Raw genomic sequence first — 20,529 nt, 5'->3', positions numbered from 1 at the left:
GAGACCTCTTACAATAATCAAAGTCATTTCCCAAGTATTGGTTCTGTGCCCCATCCCTCCTTTTGTTCCTTTTTGGGATGGAGTGTCACCACCCAGCACCTAGCACAGTCTTTTCCATAGAGTAGGTGCTTTGTAAAAGTTGATTGAGCTTGTTGTCTTTTGTACTTCCTGCCTTCAGATTATGTGTCTTTGTAATTTAGTCTGAGGTGGAAGAGACTCATTTCTGTCACTGTGCAAACCTTCCAACTGCCATGAATTTTGCATACACACATACCTCTGCCACAGAGCTGTATATTCAAATTCCTCGGAACAGGATGTGTCTTTTGGATGTGGTCCCACTGCGATTCTAATTTTCTCATGTATGGTCCAAGTAGAGCACTTTAACTTTGTTCAGCCAAGGAATAGATAAATGGCCCCACAAAGAGGACCGGCGAGAATTCTTTATTTTGAGTTTCTAGGTTTTGCATCTCTGCTTCTTACAGTTAAGAGTACATGCGGATACTTCATCGATGTCAGACTGAGTTTATTCATGTGGACATTTTTAATGTAAATGAGAGCTGAGATTATTTTGTGTATCCATCATTAGACCATTTTGTTTGAGACCTGTGAACATGGGTTGTGCTGTAAGTTCAACCAGCGATCCCTGTGATTTTTTTTTTAAAGATTTTTTGGGGGGGAGCAATTTTCGGTTCACAGCCAAATGAGAGGAAGGTACAGAGATTTCCCATATACTCTGGCTGCACACATGCACAGCCTTCTCTGTTATCAGCATCTCTCAGCAGAGTGGCACATTTGTTATATTTGATGAGTCTCCTCTGACACATCATAACCGCCTAAAACCCATAGTTTGTTTACGTTAGGGTTCACTCTTGGCAGTGTGCATTCTGTGAGTTTGGGCAAATGTATAATGACCATATATCCATCATTCTAGTCTCAGAGCTAGTATTTTCACCACCCTAAAATTCCCCTGGGCTCTATTCTATTTCTCCCTACTCTCATCCCCTGGCAACTGCTACTCTTTGTATTGTCTCCGTAGTTTTATCTTTTCCATAGTGTCATAGTTGGAATCAGACAATATGTAGCCTTTTCAGATTGACTTCTTTTACTTGGTAATACACATTTGAGTTTCCTTTATGTCTTTTCATGGCTTGATAGTTCATTTCTTACTAAGTTTCCTTCGTGTCTTTTCATGGCTGGATAGCTCATTTCTTAGCGCTGAATATTCCATTGCTTGGATGGACCACGGTTTATCCTTTTATCTAGTGAAGCACCTCTCAGTTGCTTCCAAGTTTTGGCAATTGTGAATAAGGCTCCTATACACATCTATGGGCAGTTTTAATAGTTGGCTTCTTAGCATTGTATGGTAATGAGCTAGAGTAGAAAATCCACAGAATTTAATAAAAATAAAGAGCAAAGGTAAATGAATGGTTTGAGGGTGAGCTTAGAGTCTGAACTGTGTGATATAGTGGAGGGAACACCAATTCAAACATCTAACTTCTTAATTATGCCACTACTTTGCAGAGCTATTTTTCCTTCAACCCATGAACAGACTTTATACTTTAGTGACACAGAGCCCAAATAACAACCTGAAATCCTTTTTTTTTCTTTTCCCATAATTTTTTCATGCTTACTTATTTCCTGAGACGGTCTTCTCATTTAGGTATTTAGAAATTGGAGGAAGGATGGGTACTGTTTGACTGACTGCTGGAGGGCAGTTGGGCCAATATCAAAGATTTTGACTCTAGAGTGTTAGAATAGTTTTTATTGTAAAGACAAGAAGGACAAATGAGGTACTAGTTAGGGGAACAGGAACCTTCAAATGAAGTCTTTTGAGTTTTTACAACAAGAGCCAGAAGTCGCTCAGTGTCATGAAGTTTAGGCATTAAGTCTAACAACCGTGGAGGTGGGAATCTTGGCTAGGTGAGTTCCACTTCTCAGGAGAGGGAGGAAGACCATCTTTTCGTAGGAGCTAGTGTTTATGCTAGACATACTTCACGTTCAAGAGGAGGAACAGCATGCTGCTGTGAAATGATAAGCCGCTGAGGTTTGACAGTGTGACCAGAAAGCTGGAAGGTGTGACTAGAAGCCGTGATCTAAGCTCCTAGCTGACAAAGTGAATATTGTCAGTAGGGGTTGAGGTAAGTTGTGTGGTTTCCCAAATGGAAAAAGGCTTTGCAGCCATGCAGCCAGGAAGTAAGTAAACAAATGCTTTGTATATACATATGTTTTATGTATTATGTGTCTTTTGAGCAAAAGTGAATTCAGAAGACCTCTCACTGGCTTCTCTCTAAAATGGAAAAATCTAGATTTTATAGTCAATTCCTCTTAACTCGAACCCCCTTGCTCATCAAGCACACATGTAGGCATTGTATCTCTTGTCTGTGCTGCAGTTACGATAACAGACCAGACAGACGTGGTAGTCACAGAGTTTATGTAGAGAAGACAGACAGGTATGGAAGTGCAAAAAGGTAATCTGCAGCTGTCTAGGCTCCATCGTGAGAACTCTCCACCCTTTCATCAGCTATAAGGATGTAAATCAAAACAGAATAAAGGCTCAGAATTACTAGTGTCTCCACAGGGACAGGAAAATATAAATAGCTAGATCTGAGGGCACAGAATGGTTTTTCTAGGGCGGTAGTAGGATGCCGCCCATGTTTTTCCAGTACTAATGTGCCTGCCCGCCCCTTCCCACCTCCTTTCTTCCGAGCATCTACACTCCAAAGCTCACATGTTAGGACAGAGAAACTAGCTCAACCTGTCAGGACTTCTGGATCGCAGTCCTGGCTTTTCTGCTATTTATAGAACCTTGGGAGAGAGAGGGAAAAAATGAGTATTTATTTTGAAGTCTGAGAGATCCTATCTGTAGTGCTAATCTCATTGAAGTCTTCCAAGTCTATCAAGTGAGTGATATTCTCATAAAACATGGGAGGAAACTGGCTTGAAGATCGCAAGTGACTGGTTCACATTTTTGCAGCTAGAAAGGATTTGAACCTTGGACCTCAAATAATAATATTTGACATGTAATGAGTGCCTACTGCGTGTTTACCAGGTCTGGTTGGCACTTGATAGACCCGGTCTCACTTAACTCTCATAACAACCTGAGAAGGCAAATATTCTCGCTATCTTACTATGATGAGCCCGGCGTTTTATAGAAGGGTAGTGACTTGCCCCACATCTCACAGGGAAGCTGTGCTGGTATTTCAAGCCACATCTGCCTGCTTCCAGAATTCATGCTTTGTAGCATGAGGTTTGTTGCAAATCCAAGCCCTTCTGAATCCATATTCTGTCTGTGCTTTGTATTCAGTCAGGCCTGATTTTAAACATGGGTCAAGACTTAGCAAGAACGTGGGTGTCGGCAAGTCAATTAACTTCTTAACGTTAGTTTCTTCATTCGTAAAATGGGGACAGTAATAAACAGCTCTCAGCATTGGAAGGTTTTCATATGGTTGGATGTACAGTAGGTCCTCCAATAAATGATAGTGTCTCTCTCTGCCACCTTTTTGATGACCATGAATACTTCTCCCACCCCTGCTCCCAATGTTCTCTCAGCAGAACTGGTTTTATTTCTTTCTTTATTTATTTACTTATTTATTTTTGGCGCTAGGATAGAAGGCTAAGATCTTTCTCTGTTTGGAGATGAACAAAGTCGAACCAGGAGTGGGGTAAAGGCAAGAAAATGCCCAGCAGCATGTATTCTAGAAGTGTCCAGAACCTACCCATGCAACTTTGCTTTGTCTTATTGAATTAAATTAGTCTCTGGGAGGTATTTCAGCTGAGTGCTTGCACGTGATGACAAGTGGTGATTCAGAGATTCAGGACCGCTTTGGGGACAGACGTGGGGCCAAACACCGGCAACATAACCTAGACATGGTGGTCCTAGCGGTCAGAACAGTCAGTAGCTGTGTTTGTAAAGTAGCATGGAAGTGAGGTGGGCAGCATGAGCAAACTGAAGAATGAGAAATCCTTCTAAAGGACAATGCTTTGGTTGTGGCTCGACGTGGTAAGGGAAAAAAAGAATAAGCAAGGAATTTGGTCAGAGTCGGGTGAAATAAGGGTGAGTTGTCTCTGCATAACCAATTTCTGTTTCTCATCCCACCTCACTCCTCTCTGCCACACCCCACGTTAACCATAATCATGTGATGTGAAGGGCAACGTCAGTTGGTTTCATAGAGCTGTATGTCAGAAGACTGACAAGGACTGTATTACATGACAATGAACTTCAGGGAGATTTGGGTGTATTCTGGTAAGGTCTGACTCATAGAAACAGTTGCAGAGATGAATTTCCTTTAGCTGGAAGGTTGAAGATCTTCACGAAGTAAGGTTCACGCACAAAACTCGAGTGGAGGAATACTTCAATAGTATCTCTTCTTAAAAGATCAAATGTGAGCATTTTCTCACACACCTAGTGATGTACAAATGGGAGCAACTTCACTGGAAGGGATTTGGCAATATGTATCAAAGTTCTTTAACGTATCGATCCCATAATTTTATGTTTAAACATTTTTCCTAAGACAGTATTCAAAAATAAGGCCAAATATTTTTTATGTTAGCAAAAAACATGGAAACCACCCAGATGCCCAACCGTAGGGGATTGCCTGAATAAATTGTGATATAATCTGTCTGGGTAATGACTATATATGGTTTTTAAAATCACATTGTAGATGAATATTTTTTAAATGAGGAAACATTTATTAGGAAATAATCAAAAACATCATGTATGGAACGATTCCAACTTTGATAATAAACCCCATGTGTGGATAGAAAAACTAGAAGAATATACGCCAAAATTTTTGTAGTGGAATCATGGACATGTAAAAACAATTTCTAAAAATACATTTATCTGTAGTACACATAAATGGAAAAAAGAAATAATACAGTTTTTTCAAATAGCAACATGGAAGACAAAGTTTCTAACAGGCTATTTAAGAGTTAAAGAATTTAGTTACTGAGAATTTAGAACAAAACTGTGTTCATTTATATGTCCAGTCCTCAAATAATTGATTTTGACTGTTATTTTGCAAAGAGTTCGAAGTGGTTGGTTAGTTGAAATGGAGGAAGATATACCTCAACATCAGCCTTTTGATATAATTTCCTTTCACCACTTTGGTCAAGAGGAGGGGCACTAATTTTTGTAGTGTGAGCACCATTCAGAGACAATTCATTTCTGCCTTCTGTCTTATAGCCCGAACGCACACAAGGGATCCAGGATTGGAAAGGCCAGCTGCTTCCACCGCATTTCTGGATCAGTGTTCTCTACCTGCATCATTGCCTGGCATAGACACAGGTAACATTTGCTTTTGCTTTCTCATATCTTTGTTATCTGAGTATCCTACTAGTCCCACTTATAAAGAAAAAATTCTCAGGAAAAAAAGATGCTAGGAATATGGCATTTTATTACAAGTGGCTTGGCATGGATACGGGATTGCTAGAAAAGAATTTTCTAATGATCACATCAGAACTGCATGAACTCTAAAGGATGTGAAAACTACTGCAGCATTCACGGGAAGCTATTTTCTTTTTCTCAATATGCTGCGTGTTTTGCTTTATGTTGAGTTACTTACATACTATCCATCTTAAAGGACTGAATAAGTGAAAACACTCCTGTTCCTTAGGAAATTAGGGAAAATGTGAAGAAGTTAGAAAATTTTAGAAATTAATTAAAAAATTGAAAAAGGATATAGTTACATGTGCAATTTGTTTTCCATGTTTTCTGCTCCTTAGATATCATCTCTTCACACTGATTAATATAAGGACAAAGGTAAATTTTAGACGTTTACTATTTAATAATTTCTTGTTATATTGATATTAATTTAGATCAAATCCTTTATGGATATTAACTAATGACTGCCTATTGACAAATTTTATTTTCACAGAGGCTTCTGTGGCAACATCATACACTAGAAAATTATTTCTAAAATTCAAATATACATGGAATCATTTGGGATTAAAAATACAGGAGTCTTGGCTCCAACTAAGAGATTTTTTTAATCGTTATTTTTTAATTAATTTATTTTTGTTTTGAGAGAGAGAGCACGTGCAAGTGGGGGAGTGGGGCAGAGAGAGAGAGAGAGAGAGAGAGAGAGAGAGAGAGAGAATCTTAAGTGGGCTCGATGCTCAAAACAGAGCCCGACATGGGGCTACCTGGGATTATGACCTGAGCCAAAATCAAGAATCGAATGCTCAATCAACTGAGCCACCCAGGCACCCCTAAGAGATTTTTATTCCACACACCTTGCATGGGGCACTGGAATCAGATTGTTGAGCAATCTGTGATGTTAACCCTTAATAATTCTTTTGCAGATGGTTTATGGGATGTATTTTGGGAAACACTCTAGTAGAGTCATGTCATAACTGAAAAGAATGCAAGAACTTTGTAATATTTATATATAGATCTGAATGTGTATATTAAGGCTTTTTAAGGCAAGATACTTATATTTTTTCAGAATTTCAGAAACAGAATTTTTGTTTTTTGAATTGATAGTTTTAAAATGGTCTCAGTAATTTACAATGGTGCCTCAAATTTGCCCAACATTTGTATATGTACATTGAACATTTGGAGTTAAATTGGCTGGGTGAATATGACTCAGCCTATTCAGTGTATTGGTAGATTAAAAAAAAACACCTTTCTGTATTTCTAATCATAATGGCAATAATCACTAGAAGTATAAATGAGTTTAACAGAAATATTGAAAGGTTTTCGCTTTCCTATATATATTAGGCTCAGTCCACATGCTTTGTGCACTTGAAGGAGTTAAACACACCTCCCCTTACACATACAGATACACACACACACCTCTAGGTATGTTTCTTGTATATTTCTATAGACTGACACTGTAATTTTTCTTTTGAAAGAAATCATCCTGTTGTGAGGTTTTAATGCAAAACATGTTTCCCTTCTTCCTGTAGAGATGAGCGATCAGAAAGTGATTTATTCCACCCTGAGATTTCTTCAGTCTCCTTCAGAGTCACAGAATATAATAAGGCCAGGTAGGACCCAAAGGCCTGGGAAAACTGATGAGAAAGGTATGTGTCTTAAGCATCTCTTTCAAACTTTGACGTTTGAAAAAAAGTTCCTGTCTGTCCTTCAGGTTCTCAAATGGTGATAGGAAACGATAATGGTGTAGGTAGCAGAGCAAGTCTTTTTTTTTAAGTTTGTGAGAATGGAGAAATTGATGAATTCTTTTAGATTCATAAAGCCAATAAAATGTTTTTATTCAAATTTCTGATCAAGAGGAATTTTTGAGGCCATTAAAAGTGAAGGACAGATTACAGTCTCAAGAAAACACTGCATTTCCTAGAGAAATAAAGGTCTTAGACACTGCTTGAAAAATGACAATATTTGTTAGAAACAATGTTTTTATTCAGATAGAAGGCGTTTTAGGTGTCTTAAATATTTACCAAACCTTAACAGCAATGAAGAAACAGAAAGAGCATTCATTTTTTTTTTCTGTTCTCTTTTCTGTTCTACCTTCAAATATTGTCACGAGCTCTAAAGTGAGAATGATTTTACTGTTTTAATTTAGTGACAGAGATACAGTTTTCAGATCAAGGACCTCAAAAATAGGAGGCTAAATATAATATTGTCTAGGGAAAAATAGAATTGATGAAAAAGAAATTTGATTTCTAGAAATTAAAAAAATTTTTTTTAATGTATATTTATTTTTGAGAGAGAGAGAGACAGACAGAATGCGAGCAGAAGAGGGGTAGAGAGAGGGAGACACAGAATCCGAAGCAGGCTCCAGGCCCTGAGCTGTCAGCACAGAGCCCGATGTGGGGCTGGAACTCACAAACTGTGAGATCATGACCTGAGCTGAAGTCGGACGCTCAACCAACTGAGCCACCCAGGCCCCCCTATTTCTAGAAACTCGTTTAAGGATAGATCCCAATCACATTTCCAGCTTCAGAATATCCACTGTTGGCTACCAATTCCTCAATAATATTGACTGCTTTTTTGTTCCTCTTCATGATTAGTTGTGATCACAGGAAAGAGTATACAATGTCCGTGTGGATTCTTATAAATGTGTATTACGTCTATTGCCTTCTGTGCTTCTTTTTGAAAACTTGGTTAGATTTTTTTAAATTGAAGGATAGTTGACATGCAATGTACCTTAGTTTCAAGTGACAGCATAGTCATTGGACAGCTCTCTATTTAGTAAGGGAAGTACTTTTAAAATCCTATTGGATTATTCTTATGTGTAGTATTTCTACAGTGGGTGTATATCATCAGAAGTCTGAGACCTTATTTTTATTTTTCATAAAAGGGGAGAGGGGCAGAGAGAGAAAGAGAGAGAATCTCAAGCAGGCTCCTTGCTGAGCCTGACACAGGGCTGGATTCCATGACACTGGGATCACGACCTGAGCCAAAATCAAGAATCAGATGCTCAACTGACTGAGCCACCCAAGCGCCCCAGAAATCTGAGACTTTAAAACTGTAATTATTAGGTTATGAATTTAAATCAAGTGGTATATGTTTTTGTAAAAATTTTAGGGAAGATTGTCTCTTTGTTTCAAATAGTATCCCAGGCTAAGGTTAGTAGGGGCCATGCTCTGCCCCTGATAATTATCTTTCTTTTTATTTAAAGAGTTTTCAGTGCCATGGCATCTCATTGCAGTGATTCTTGGGATCCTCTGTTTCCTACTATTGGTGACAGTTGCAGTGTTGGGGACAAAGAGTGAGTAATTGAAATATATCCTTCAAGCCTGAGTAATAGCAGGGAACGCTAATTGTGCAAATATTAATTGTGCTCCATTAATTGTTCCCCGACTCCCATCAGGGAATGTCCCAGGTGGCTCTTTCTGGGTGATTTTTTCCATAGACATGTCACAGTGCTATTTTCATGTTACTTACCTATTCCAGTGACTCTGTGGTTCAGTGAGTTGTCTTACTGTGTATAGTACATGATAACATTCCTCCAGTTACAGGACTTAGTCATATTCTGACTTCTGAGTTTAGATCACTGTGATTCTTAAACATTCTTCAAGAAATAGCCGTTCAGAAGAAATTATGACTTTCTTGTGATTTTTTTTAAGTATTTAATGAAGATATAGTTTAGTGGAAAGAGTGATTCTGTAAATGGACATTAGATGATCTTGCATACAACTTTTTAAATTTTTTTTTTAGTTTATTTATTTATTTTGAGAGAGACAGAGACAGCGTGAGTGGGGGAGGGGCAGGGAGAGAGGGAGAGAGTGACTCTCAAGCAGGCTCCGAGCTGCCAATGCAGAGCCCCACATGGGTCTTGAACCCAGGAAACTGCAAGATCATGACCTGAGGCCAAAACAAAGAGTCAGATGCTTAACTAGTTGAGCCACCCAGGTGCCCCTTAAATTCAACTGTTATCTTTTATTTGAATTTCTTGACATTTTTCGAGAAAATTACTAATATGTTACACTCAGATAAATGTACATATTTAAATCTTTCTCTCTTTTCTTCTGTGGATATTCTATCTCCTCCAATAACAATGATGCTATTTCCTTATGTGTCTCAGCACAGTTTTTCAGGCTCAGATGTGTTGTTAAAAGTTGATTGACTGATTTTTACTTTGGTACCTATTTATAAATGATGCACTAACTTTTAAAAAGAAACAAAACCGAATTATAAGGTGTTACCATCATAATTTTATTTATTTATTCTACACTCAGGTTACTAACAGTGTGAAATTTGGTGGTTCCATTTCTATGGTTAGTTTATTGAGGTGTTACTTTCTAAATGTCAAGTTACTCATTTAAAGTAATGAAATGGGTTGGTTATCAAAGTGAGACTTTCCTTTGTCTTACATTTTAACAGTTAAGCCGTATGAGTACTTTTATATTATATCTATGCTATTAATTTTAGTTTTTCAGTATATTCAAGAAAACCATCAGCAGAGGCAAAATATAAGAAATTTGAGTCAAGAGTACCAAATTGTGCAAAATGACAGCTACTTCAAGGAGCAACTTTTGACAAATAAGATTTTGGAATGTAACAGTCGTGAAAATGAAAGTCTTCAGCAGAAAATGAAGCAGGATTTTATAGAAAGGACATGCCAGAGAAAAAATATAGGTATGGAGGGAAGGGAAGATTGCATGATTTTCTTTTATTTCTTCCCCTCCCAGAAGCTTTGAGGCTAAATAGACAGGTTTGCGATCTATGCTAGTGGTCTAGGTTTACCAGGCAACTTTTTATTTCTACTTCTGAGATGTAATATGAGTGTTCGGGTTTGCCTATATCAAATATGAGACTGAGACTCCAGGAGCCATTTGGATTAGTAGGGCTCTATATTTCCCCCAAACTCAATGACAAGCCCTGCATTTCTACTGCTCCCAGAAGGTGAAATCGTGTGTCAGCTTCCCTGAAAACTTGGATCATTTTGGACCTGTGGGCAAATTAGGCACTCTGCTTTGTTGCTGACATGAAATATGGAGGCTATAAGTAAAAATGTACTTCGGCTAAAATGGGCACAATGCCTTTCATTTGGATGCTCTTGGAAAGATGATTGTGTGCGTGTGTTCCCATTCTGCCTTGAGTTGAGATATTTGGCCTGTATGCTCTCTGCAGTGCTCCTGCAAGTTTTGCCTAAGTGTTGATGTTTGTGCGACTCGGTGTGATAATACCATTAAAAACATCCAAGAGATAAGAATATTAAATCTCACATAATAAACTCTGTTATCATGTATAATGGTGGAATGAACTGACCTGGTTAATTAACAACTATTAAATATTTGTTTAGGATTTGGAGTTTACAAAGATTTTGCATATTTAATATCATTTCAATATGGTAGGTTGTAGGAATTTATCTTCTCTGTTATTAAAGAATCAATGCTATTTCAAAAATTTGATACATTATAAAATATATGAGGAAAAGAAAAAAATCCCAAAGAATGTTTCTTTTATTTAGAAGACATTCCAGAATCTTTTTTTTAAATTTTATTATTATTATTATTATTATTATTATTTAATGTTTATTTATTTTTGAGACAGAGGGAGACAGAGTGCGAGTGGAGGAGGGGCAGAGGGAGAGGGAGACACAGATTCCGAAACAGGCTCCGTGCTCTGAGCTGTCAGCACAGAGCCAGATGCGGGGCTCGAACCCACGAACCGTGAGATCATGACCTGAGCCGAAGTCGGATGCTTAACTGACTGAGCCACCCAGGCACCCCCAGAATCTGTTTAAAAACTTACTTTTATTGTTTTAAAAACAGCTTTCTTGAGGTATTATTAACATGCAAAAGTTGCACATATTTACTGTATATCATTTGACAAGTTTGGACATATGCATATATCTGTAAAATCATCCATAATCAGGGTAATAGACATATCCATTACCTCCAAAAGTTTTCTGATGTCTCTCTTTTTGGGAGTGGGTAAGAACACACAAGATTCACCCTTTTAACAAGTTTTTCAGTGCACACTTCAGTATTGTTAACCAAAGGCATTTTATTGTACCACAGATCTTTAGAACTTAATCATCTTGCATAACTGAAACTGTATACCCATTGAACAAAAAACTTCTTACTTCCCCCTCCTGTAGCCACTGGCAACCACCTTCCACTTTCTGTTTCTCTGAATTTGACTATTTTTTGTATCTCATATAAGTGGAATCATGGAGTATTTGTACTTCTGTGATTGGCTTATTTCATTGAGCATAATATCCTCAAGGTTAATCCATGCTGTTGCCTATGCAGGATTTCCTTTTTCTAAAGGCTGAAGAGTATTCTATTGATTGTATATATCACATTTTCTTTATCCATTCATCCATTGAGGGGCACTCGTTGTTTTCATATCTTGGCTGTCGTGAATAGTGCTGCAAGGAATATGAGAGCTATCTCTTTGCATTCCAGAATCTTGATGAATGTAATATTGTCATTATTGATGATACTAAGATTTTACTTAGTTATGGAGGGCTGATAAATATATGGCTCTGCTTAATGGAATAGCAGGTAATGTTTCACCTTATATGTTGCAGGCAAACTCTACGAAAGCCACTGGTCCTGTTGTGGAATTAAGTGTTACTATTTTATTCCTGAATATAAAAACTGGAAGGGATGTAAACAGACATGCCAAAGCTATAATTCATTTCTTCTGAAGATAAATGATCAAGATGAACTGGTAACATGGACTATTACATTCACTTTTATTTTCTTGCACCAGGTCTCTTACCCCTGGACCCAAGATAATGAGGATGTGGCAATCCAGACAGAGGGACCTTCAGTTATCCTCTGGGTTGTATCTGTTGAGTGAGCACAAGTTGTGTAGTTAAGAAAGTTAAGGGTTCTGGAAAACCCTGCCTACTGATGGGCATATATGATGCTGCCACTTACTAAGCATTCCTATATTATCTATTCATGATGACCATTAATATTTCCAAAATGGAAAACCCCCTTGAAGATTCACTTTGGGGTTTTGCATTCATTTCCTTTTCTAAGGCATCTTCAGAACAGCTCCCGGAAAAGCATGGCTCTCCTTCATTGGAGCTCTTAACCCTTTGGTATTTGCAGCCTGGAAGCAGTGGTTATTTATCCTTCTAAGGTGGCAACTAAGTACCTGGAGGCAATCTGATCCAGTAGGTACTATCAGGAATCCAGGAGCCAGACTGCCTGGTATCAGGCAAAATCCAGTTCTGTCACTTTCTAACTAAGTGACCTTGGGTGAATTACTTAGCGTCTGGGTCTCAGTTTTTCCAGTTGCAAAATGGAGATAATAATGAGTAACGTAAAAGTGATAACAGTTTTACGAATTAGCCTAATGGTGATTTTCATTGCATCTGTACATAACATTTATTTGATCAATATTCTAATATATTGTATCGATGTATATATTTTTAAAATGAATTGTAAAAAGAGAAAATAAAGTGACAATATCAAAATTATCTTTTAAATTAATTACCAATAAAAACTATCCACATACACAGAATGTTTTTTACTGAGAAATGTTTTCAAAGGTCAGTCTGAAACTTCTACTTATCACTTAGGGAAACAACACAAAATTTATATGCAAATCTAATAGATGTTTTAAATCACAACATAAAAAAAATTTATGATATGAAGTCATAAAATTATTTTTGTTTGTTGCAGTAAAACCCACTTAAATTTAAACCTATATTTTAAAATACACTCACACATTTGATCAGACATTATATGCCACTTTGATATATTACATTTTTTGACATAGCAAATATTTCCAAATACTACCCCTTTTCCCTTCACCCTTTCTAACTACTAAACTATAGCAAGCCTTTCTCAGCTCTGATGCACAACTTCTTATATATACTTCTTATTTTAATAAATTTGTTTTGAAAATTCCTTTCTTCATCTAAGAATATGTAATGATCACTGTCAGTATCCTTAAATATTTTTCTGGAGCATGATTTTGAGTAGTTTCATAGTGTCATAAATTATTTAACAAGTCTATTGTTATATACTTAAATTTACATTTTTTTTCGTGTTTTAAATAATTCATGAGACTGGCAGCCATTTTTGTTTTTTATTCTATTAAAAAAATTATTTTCAAAGGAGTGCTCCATTTTTTTTTTTTAATTTTTAAGTTTACTTATTTATTTGAGAGACACAGACACAGCGTGAGTGGGGAGGGGGCAGAGAGGGACAGAGAGAATCCCAAGCAGGCTCGGAGACTGATGCGGGGCTTGAACTCATGAAACCACAAGATCATGACTTGAGCTGAAACCGACAGTCAGATGCTTAACCGACTGAGCCACCCAGGCACCCCAGGAGTTCTCCATTTAATTTTAATTTTAATTTTAATTTTAATTTTAATTTTAATTGAGAGAGAGAGAGAGCATGAGCAGGGGAGGAGCAGAGAGACAGGGAGAGAAAATCTTAAGCAGACCCCATGCCCAGCATGGAGCCCAACTTGGGGCTCAATCTTATGACAGTGAGATCATGACCTGAACTGAAATCAAGAGTTGGATGCTTAACTGACTGAACCACCCAGGAACCCCTTGGCAGCCATTTTTAATACTAAGTAAATAATCTGTGATAAAAAATTACTTCAGAAGATAAAAGCACAGGGATGGACGGGAAGAGAGGGTTTTCTAGGAAGTAGAGATGAAGGATGGTATGGAACATAGCAGAGTACCAGCCATAGAAATAGCTGGGACGTTTATCTGTTTTTTTCATTTATCTAACCGATGGGAGCTAGTCACATGATATGTTTTGTTTCCTTTACAGACCTTCATTCAAACCCAAACTTATAGGAATTACTACTGGATTGGATTATCATATAATGGAGGAGAAAGAAAATGGAAATGGATTGACAGTGACCCACTTTTGGGGATGTAAGTCTCTGGAATGAATGCATTCAAACTCCAACATTGGTGTTGGAATCAGGATGTATCTGTATCTAAAGAGAATCTTGTCTTGTTTCCCACAGTTTTCCCACAGAGGTCATTGGTAAGAACAAGTAGAATGATTAAGAAAATGTTTTAGGAAGTATAATTAAAAAGGAAGGGAAATGTCATGCAGATTATTAACAAAATTATGATCCTAGGCACATGCTCAGACGTATGTGTTATGAGGCACACAAAATAAACCAAAATTATAAAGTACCTCATTCTGACTGAATTATAGTGATCCCTCCCACAATGACAGATGAGTATTTTGAGGATACCCCAAATTCATCTGACACACCTTTGTAGATGGTCCCTGAGTTATAATGGTTTGACTTATAATTTTTCTACTTTACAATAATGTGAAAGCAATATGCAGTAGAATTTGTACTTTGAAAATTTCATATGATCTTTTTCTGGGCTGGTGATGTGCAGTATGATCTCTTGTGATGCTGGGAGCTGCAGCTCTCAGTCAGCCACGTGATCCCAGTCAGCCACGTGATCACAAGATCACCAACCCGGACACTTACAACCATCCTGTACCCATCCAACCATTCTGGTTTTCACTTTCACTATCGGATTCAACAAATCACTGGAGATACTCAACACTTGAGTATAAAATAGGCTTTGTGTTAGATGGTTTTGCCTAACTAAAGGCTAACATCGGTGTTCTGATCATATTTAAGGCATGCTAGGCTAACCTAGCAGGTTAGGTGTATTAAATGCATTTTTGACTTAGGATATTTTCGATACGTGTGAAATATTATCACATCATATGATCTGTATATTGTTAGTTATATTATTTATAGACATAAATATACATGAGTATACACACACACATGCATACATATACCTTCACTATGGTTTTATTTTGAATTTGTTTCTTTATGCAAGTAAGTGAGTAAGTGATCTCTATACCCAATACGGGGCTCAACCTCATGGCCCTGGTGGCATGCTTTTCCAACTGAGTCAGCTAGGCACCCTTAAAGTTTTATTTTGAAGTGCAGTGTTTTGTAAACGCTTGGGTTTATATTTAGTTATAATCTTCTTTTAAATTGCTCAATGATTTTTAAAAAGTCTTAATTGTTACGCTTTTGATTTCTAGGGGTTCTGTTTTAAGTTTTCAAATCTTGCTAGTTACTCATATTTTCAAACTGTCTTTGGAAAGGTATCAAACATACTTGTTTATATTTGGTATCCGATAATTCTAATATTTGAAGTCTGTGGGTCTACTCTATTGTTCCTGCTTGCTTTTGTTCATGGTGTCATTTCCTTTGTAGTGTTTAGTGATTTTTGTTTTTCTTTTTGAGCTGCTGTGGAAATTATTTGGGGACTGAGATGAAGGTTGCTTTTTCAAGGAATAATTAGCTGTTTTTGGATACCTTGGGGTATGGTGTATCTGGGCCACTTTTAATTCTAAATTTAGGTCCTACAAGTAGTGTGATTTTGGGCTGCAAACTTACAAGAGATGTCATGAAGGAGATTACTTCAATATAGTCGTAGTGAGTACACTTCTAGGCAAAGACCTCAGAAGCATAGAACAGAAAGGCTCATGGGCCAAATTAAGATGCCTAAATTGTACAGTTAATCAAATCAATTTAAAACAAATAGCACTCTGCAAGGGGAAAGAAATGGGATAGCTTTTCACAGTGGGCTGGAATGGGATCAATTGTCAAACTCAGGATAGGGTGCCAGTGGGTAAAAGGGTCACTCGAATCCTGGTTTAAGTAATCTTCATATGGCATGATTCTTCTGCATACCGCTTTCCTGATAATGGTGTGGTTTCTAGGACATCACTTGAGTTTTGACTAAGAGGGCCCACCAAACAGAAGGCTCTATGGCCAGCATACACATTTTCTCTATTGGGGAGAGGCAGGAACACGTAAGCCCGGCCACAACTGCAGCTTTTCAGTGAACCTGCTGAGCAGGTATGGATTTTATTTGAGTTTTTTAGGCAGAGGGCCAGTATGCATGTCACCAGTGGGAGGTGAGTTTAAGACCTCATGGATGTTGAGTATCTCTGTTCATAGTGTATATTTTGAGTGAGACATTTAGTGCTGCTTGGTTCTTTCTTCCTTTCCTATGCTCTATTTACTGTATATATACCTGACATGTCTCCAAGGTTACTGATTTACTTATCCATATATATTTAATACATCTTATGCTTTCTGCCCATGCCCTCACAAGATAGTTTCATTTATCTTCCTTCCTTCCTTCCTTCCTTCCTTCCTTCCTTCCTTCCTTCCTTCCTTCCTTCTTTCTTTCTTTCTTTCTTTCTTTCTTTCTTTCTTTCTTTCTTTCTTTCTTTCTTTCTTTTCTTTCCGTAAGAGATTTGGATATTCAAATACATAGAAAATACAAATTATATGAGGGATGGAAAGCAGGCTTACTGTATCGTGACTCCATAGCAATATTGCAAGGTAGTTTTGCCTTCTAACAAAAATTCCCAGTGTAAAATAAAATGAGAGATTATTATGGGATCAAAAGGTTGATATTCTGTTTAATAGGCTAAGACCAAAAGAAAATCTTTTACTGATGAAGTTATAATATTTCCATTTTCTAGATATTTAGGCAATGGACTTAAAAAATTATAATTTATGTTATTGTCAGCTTCAGAATTAAACAGCTGAGCGTGTATGCTTTCTGTTCTACAGGCACTATGCATTCATGAATATTTCTGGGAGAGGACAATGTGCATTTTTATCTTCAACAAGAATAACAAATACTGAGTGCTCTCAGATGTACAATTGTATCTGTGAGAAGACAATTGGTGATATTTTCTTTCCCTGCTTCAATAATTATAAGAAAATATGAGATAGAATTTTGTAATTTTTTTTGTTTGTTGCTGTGATAATTTGTGATTATTTACAAACTAATGTTTTTGATAGCAGGACTTAGTTTACTGTGGAAACGGAGATGAGTTAGAGAAGGAAGAAAATGTTCTTTTTGGACTATGATTTAAGAAATCAGATACCTGATCTTTTCTTGAGGAAGAGGGCAAGATTTTGTCTTTGGAGAGCAATTTCCCCTCTCTTTAATGGCCCTGAGAAATTCTCTCTTTCTATTTCCCTGAAGCAATTAGACAGCTCTGGTAGTCTAGTCTTTTCCTTATTAATAGGCTGGGTCTTTCCTTATTAATAGGATGAATCATTTATTTTTTTTTATTTATTTATTTTTTTTTTGAAATTTATTGACAAATTGGTTTCCATACAACACCCAGTGCTCATCCCAAAAGGTGCCCTCCTCAATACCCATCACCCACCCTCTCCTCCCTCCCACCCCCCATCAACCCTCAGTTTGTTCTCAGTTTTTAACAGTCTCTTATGCTTTGGCTCTCTCCCACTCTAACCTGTTTTTTTTTTTTTCCTTCCCCTCCCCCATGGGTTCCTGTTAATTTCTCAGGGTCCACATAAGAGTGAAACCATATGGTATCTGTCTTTCTCTGTATGGCTTATTTCACTTAGCATCACACTCTCCAGTTCCTAGGATGAATCATTTAAATAGCCTCGGCTTTGAGGGATGGCACGATTAAGAACTAAAAAATAGTTATCTAGCCTCCCCTCTCCCATCTAGATAATCACCTCTCATTAAAATGTTTTTCTTTTGCTATAATTTTATACTTCCTGAATAGTTGAAACAACAGTATGGAAACTCTCATGGGGCACCTGGGTGGCTGAGTTGGTTAAGCATCCGACCTTGGCTCAGGTCATGATCTCGTGGTTTGTGAGTTTGAGCCCGGCGTCAGGCTCTGTGCTGACAGCTCAGAGCCTGGAGCCTGCTTCAGATCCTGTATCTCCCTCTCTCTCTCTCTCTGCCCCTCTCCTGCTCACACTCTGTCTTTCTCTTTCTCAAAAATAAGTAAACATTAAAAAAATGAAAAAAAGCCCTTTCATATAGTCTTTGCACATTTACCATTTGTTAATATTTTGTTCTATCTGTACTTTATAGTCCTTCTCTCTCTCCCTTCCCCCCACCCTGCTCACCTGTTTGATAATAAATCGGGGTCATTATGTCCCTTTCCTAAATGTTTTATTAGAACTAGTACTTTGTCTTGTATAACCATAGTAAAATTATCAAAACCAAGAAATTTAGCATTGACAGAGTACTGTGTTTTCATCTATAACCCATATTCAAATTTGTCAACTATCCTGATTATATCATTTATAGGCATTTTTCCTGCACGTTTCAAGGTCATATGATACATTTAGTTGTGATGTATCCTTTTGTTTTTTTTTTTTTTACATTTTATATTAGAGATAGAGAGAGAGAGAGCGTGAGAGGGGTAGAGTCAGAGGGAGAGAGAGAGAGCCAGAGGGAGAGAGAGCAGGCTCCACGCTCAGTGCTGAGCCCAGCGCAAGACGATCTCACGACCCTGGAATCGTGACCTGAGCCAAAATCAAGAGTCAGTTGCTTAACTGACTGAACCCCCCTCTCAGGTGCCCCAGTTGTGATGTTTCTTTACTCTGGGAGAATTCCTCAGGGTTCTTTGTTTTCCTTGACCTTGACATTTTAAAATACAGCTTTATTGAGTTATTCTTTCATGCAATAAAACGCACCCATTTTAAGTCATGAGGTCAGTGGGTTTTTAACAAATGTATACATCTCTTAAACACCATCGGGTCAAGACATAGAGCATTGAACATTTCTATCACCTGCAAAAGTTCCTTTCTTCCCTCTCACTACCCACTGGTTCCCAGACAACCAGTTACACATTCTGTCACTAAAGGATTAGTTTTGACTGTGAGAGAATTTCATAATCATGTACTCTTTCATGTATCAGTAGTTCATTCTTTTTTTTTTTTCTGAATAGTATTCCATTGTACCAATGTACCAGAGTTTATTCACCCACCTATGGATATTTGATGTAGTTCCTATTTTTGTCTATTATGAATAAACCTGTCATGAATACTTTTGTATAAGTTTCTGTGTGGACATGTGTTTTCATTTTTTTTTTAAGTTTTTTAATTCATTTTGAGAGAGAGAGAGAGAAAGAGAGAGAGAGCATCTGCACGTACTAGTGGGAGGGAGGCAGAGAGAGGAGAGAGAGAATCCTAAGCTGTGCTTACAGCACAGAGTCTGAGGCAGGGCTCCATCTCATGAACCATGAGATTATGACCTGATCTGAAATGAACAGTCTGACGTTCAATCTACTGAGCCACCCAGGTGCCCTCCTCCCCCCCTTTTAAGTTCATTTATTTATTTGGAGATTTTTTTTTAAATTTTTAAGTGTTTGTTTATTTTTGGGACAGAGACAGAGACAGAGTGTGAGCAGGGAGAGAGAGGGAGACACAGATTCTGAAGCAGGCTCCAGTCTCTGAGCTGTCAGCACAGAGCCCGACGTGGGGCTCGAACTCACAAACCATGAGATCATGACCTGAGCTGAAGTCAGACGCTCAACCGACTGAGCCACCCAGGCACCCCAATTTTGAGATCATTTTTTAAAATTATTAAATACCTAGGAGTTTGATATTTGAGTCCTATGATAAGTGCATGTTTAATTTCATAAGAAACTTCTAGTTTGTTTTCCAGTGGTTGCAACATTTTACTTTCCCAGTAGCAACATATGAGAGTCCCAGTTGCTCCAGATCATTGCCAGTACTTGATACTATAAGTCTTTTAAAATTTAGCCATTATGGGGCGCCTGGGTGGCTCAGTTGGTTGGGCGTCCGACTTCACCTCAGGTCACGATCTCGCGATCCGTGAGTTCGAGCCCTGCATCGGGCTCTGGGCTGATGGCTCAGAGCTTGGAGCCTGTTTCCGATTCTGTGTCTCCTCTCTCTGCCCCTCCCCCGTTCATGCTCTGTCTCTCTCTGTCCCCAAAATAAATAAACATTAAAAAAATAAAATAAAATTTAGCCATTATGGTAGATGTGTAATGGTATCTCACTGTATTTTTTAATTTGCATTTCCCTGAAGACTAATAACATTGAGCATCTTCTCATGTGTTTTTTGGCCATTTGTAGATCTTCTTTTGTGAAGTGTCTGTTTAGATTTTAGCCCATTGAAGTGTCCGTTAAGTCTTGTTTTAAGTTGGAGTTATGAGTGTTCTTTATGTAATTTGTATATAGATTATTTGTTAGATATATGTATTGCAATACTTTCTCTCAGTCTGTCTTCTCTTTTCATTTTCTTTTTTTAAAATGTTTATTTATTTTTGAGAGAGAGAGAGAGACAGAATGTGAGTGGGGGAGGGGCAGAGAGAGAG

General features: G+C 37.6%; 1 protein-coding gene across 2 annotated transcripts; it reads left to right on the top strand.

Annotated features, from left to right (window-relative positions):
* Window positions 1–143: 143 nt before the first annotated feature.
* Window positions 144–17,153, top strand: KLRAP1 (killer cell lectin-like receptor subfamily A pseudogene 1). Of its 2 annotated transcripts, NM_001009834.1 has the most exon segments (8): window positions 5,189–5,284; window positions 5,722–5,758; window positions 6,907–7,023; window positions 8,583–8,672; window positions 9,836–10,042; window positions 11,946–12,088; window positions 14,167–14,273; window positions 16,979–17,141. In NM_001009834.1, coding segments are annotated over 6 exon segments (822 nt in total). In that variant the 5' UTR covers window positions 5,189–5,284; window positions 5,722–5,758; window positions 6,907–6,908; the 3' UTR covers window positions 17,139–17,141.
* The last annotated feature ends 3,376 nt before the right edge of the window (window positions 17,154–20,529 follow it).

Source organism: Felis catus, chromosome B4 (assembly GCF_018350175.1).
Source record: "Felis catus isolate Fca126 chromosome B4, F.catus_Fca126_mat1.0, whole genome shotgun sequence".
Taxonomy (NCBI): Eukaryota; Metazoa; Chordata; class Mammalia; order Carnivora; family Felidae; genus Felis; species Felis catus.
This window is presented reverse-complemented; position numbering and strand designations above follow the sequence as displayed.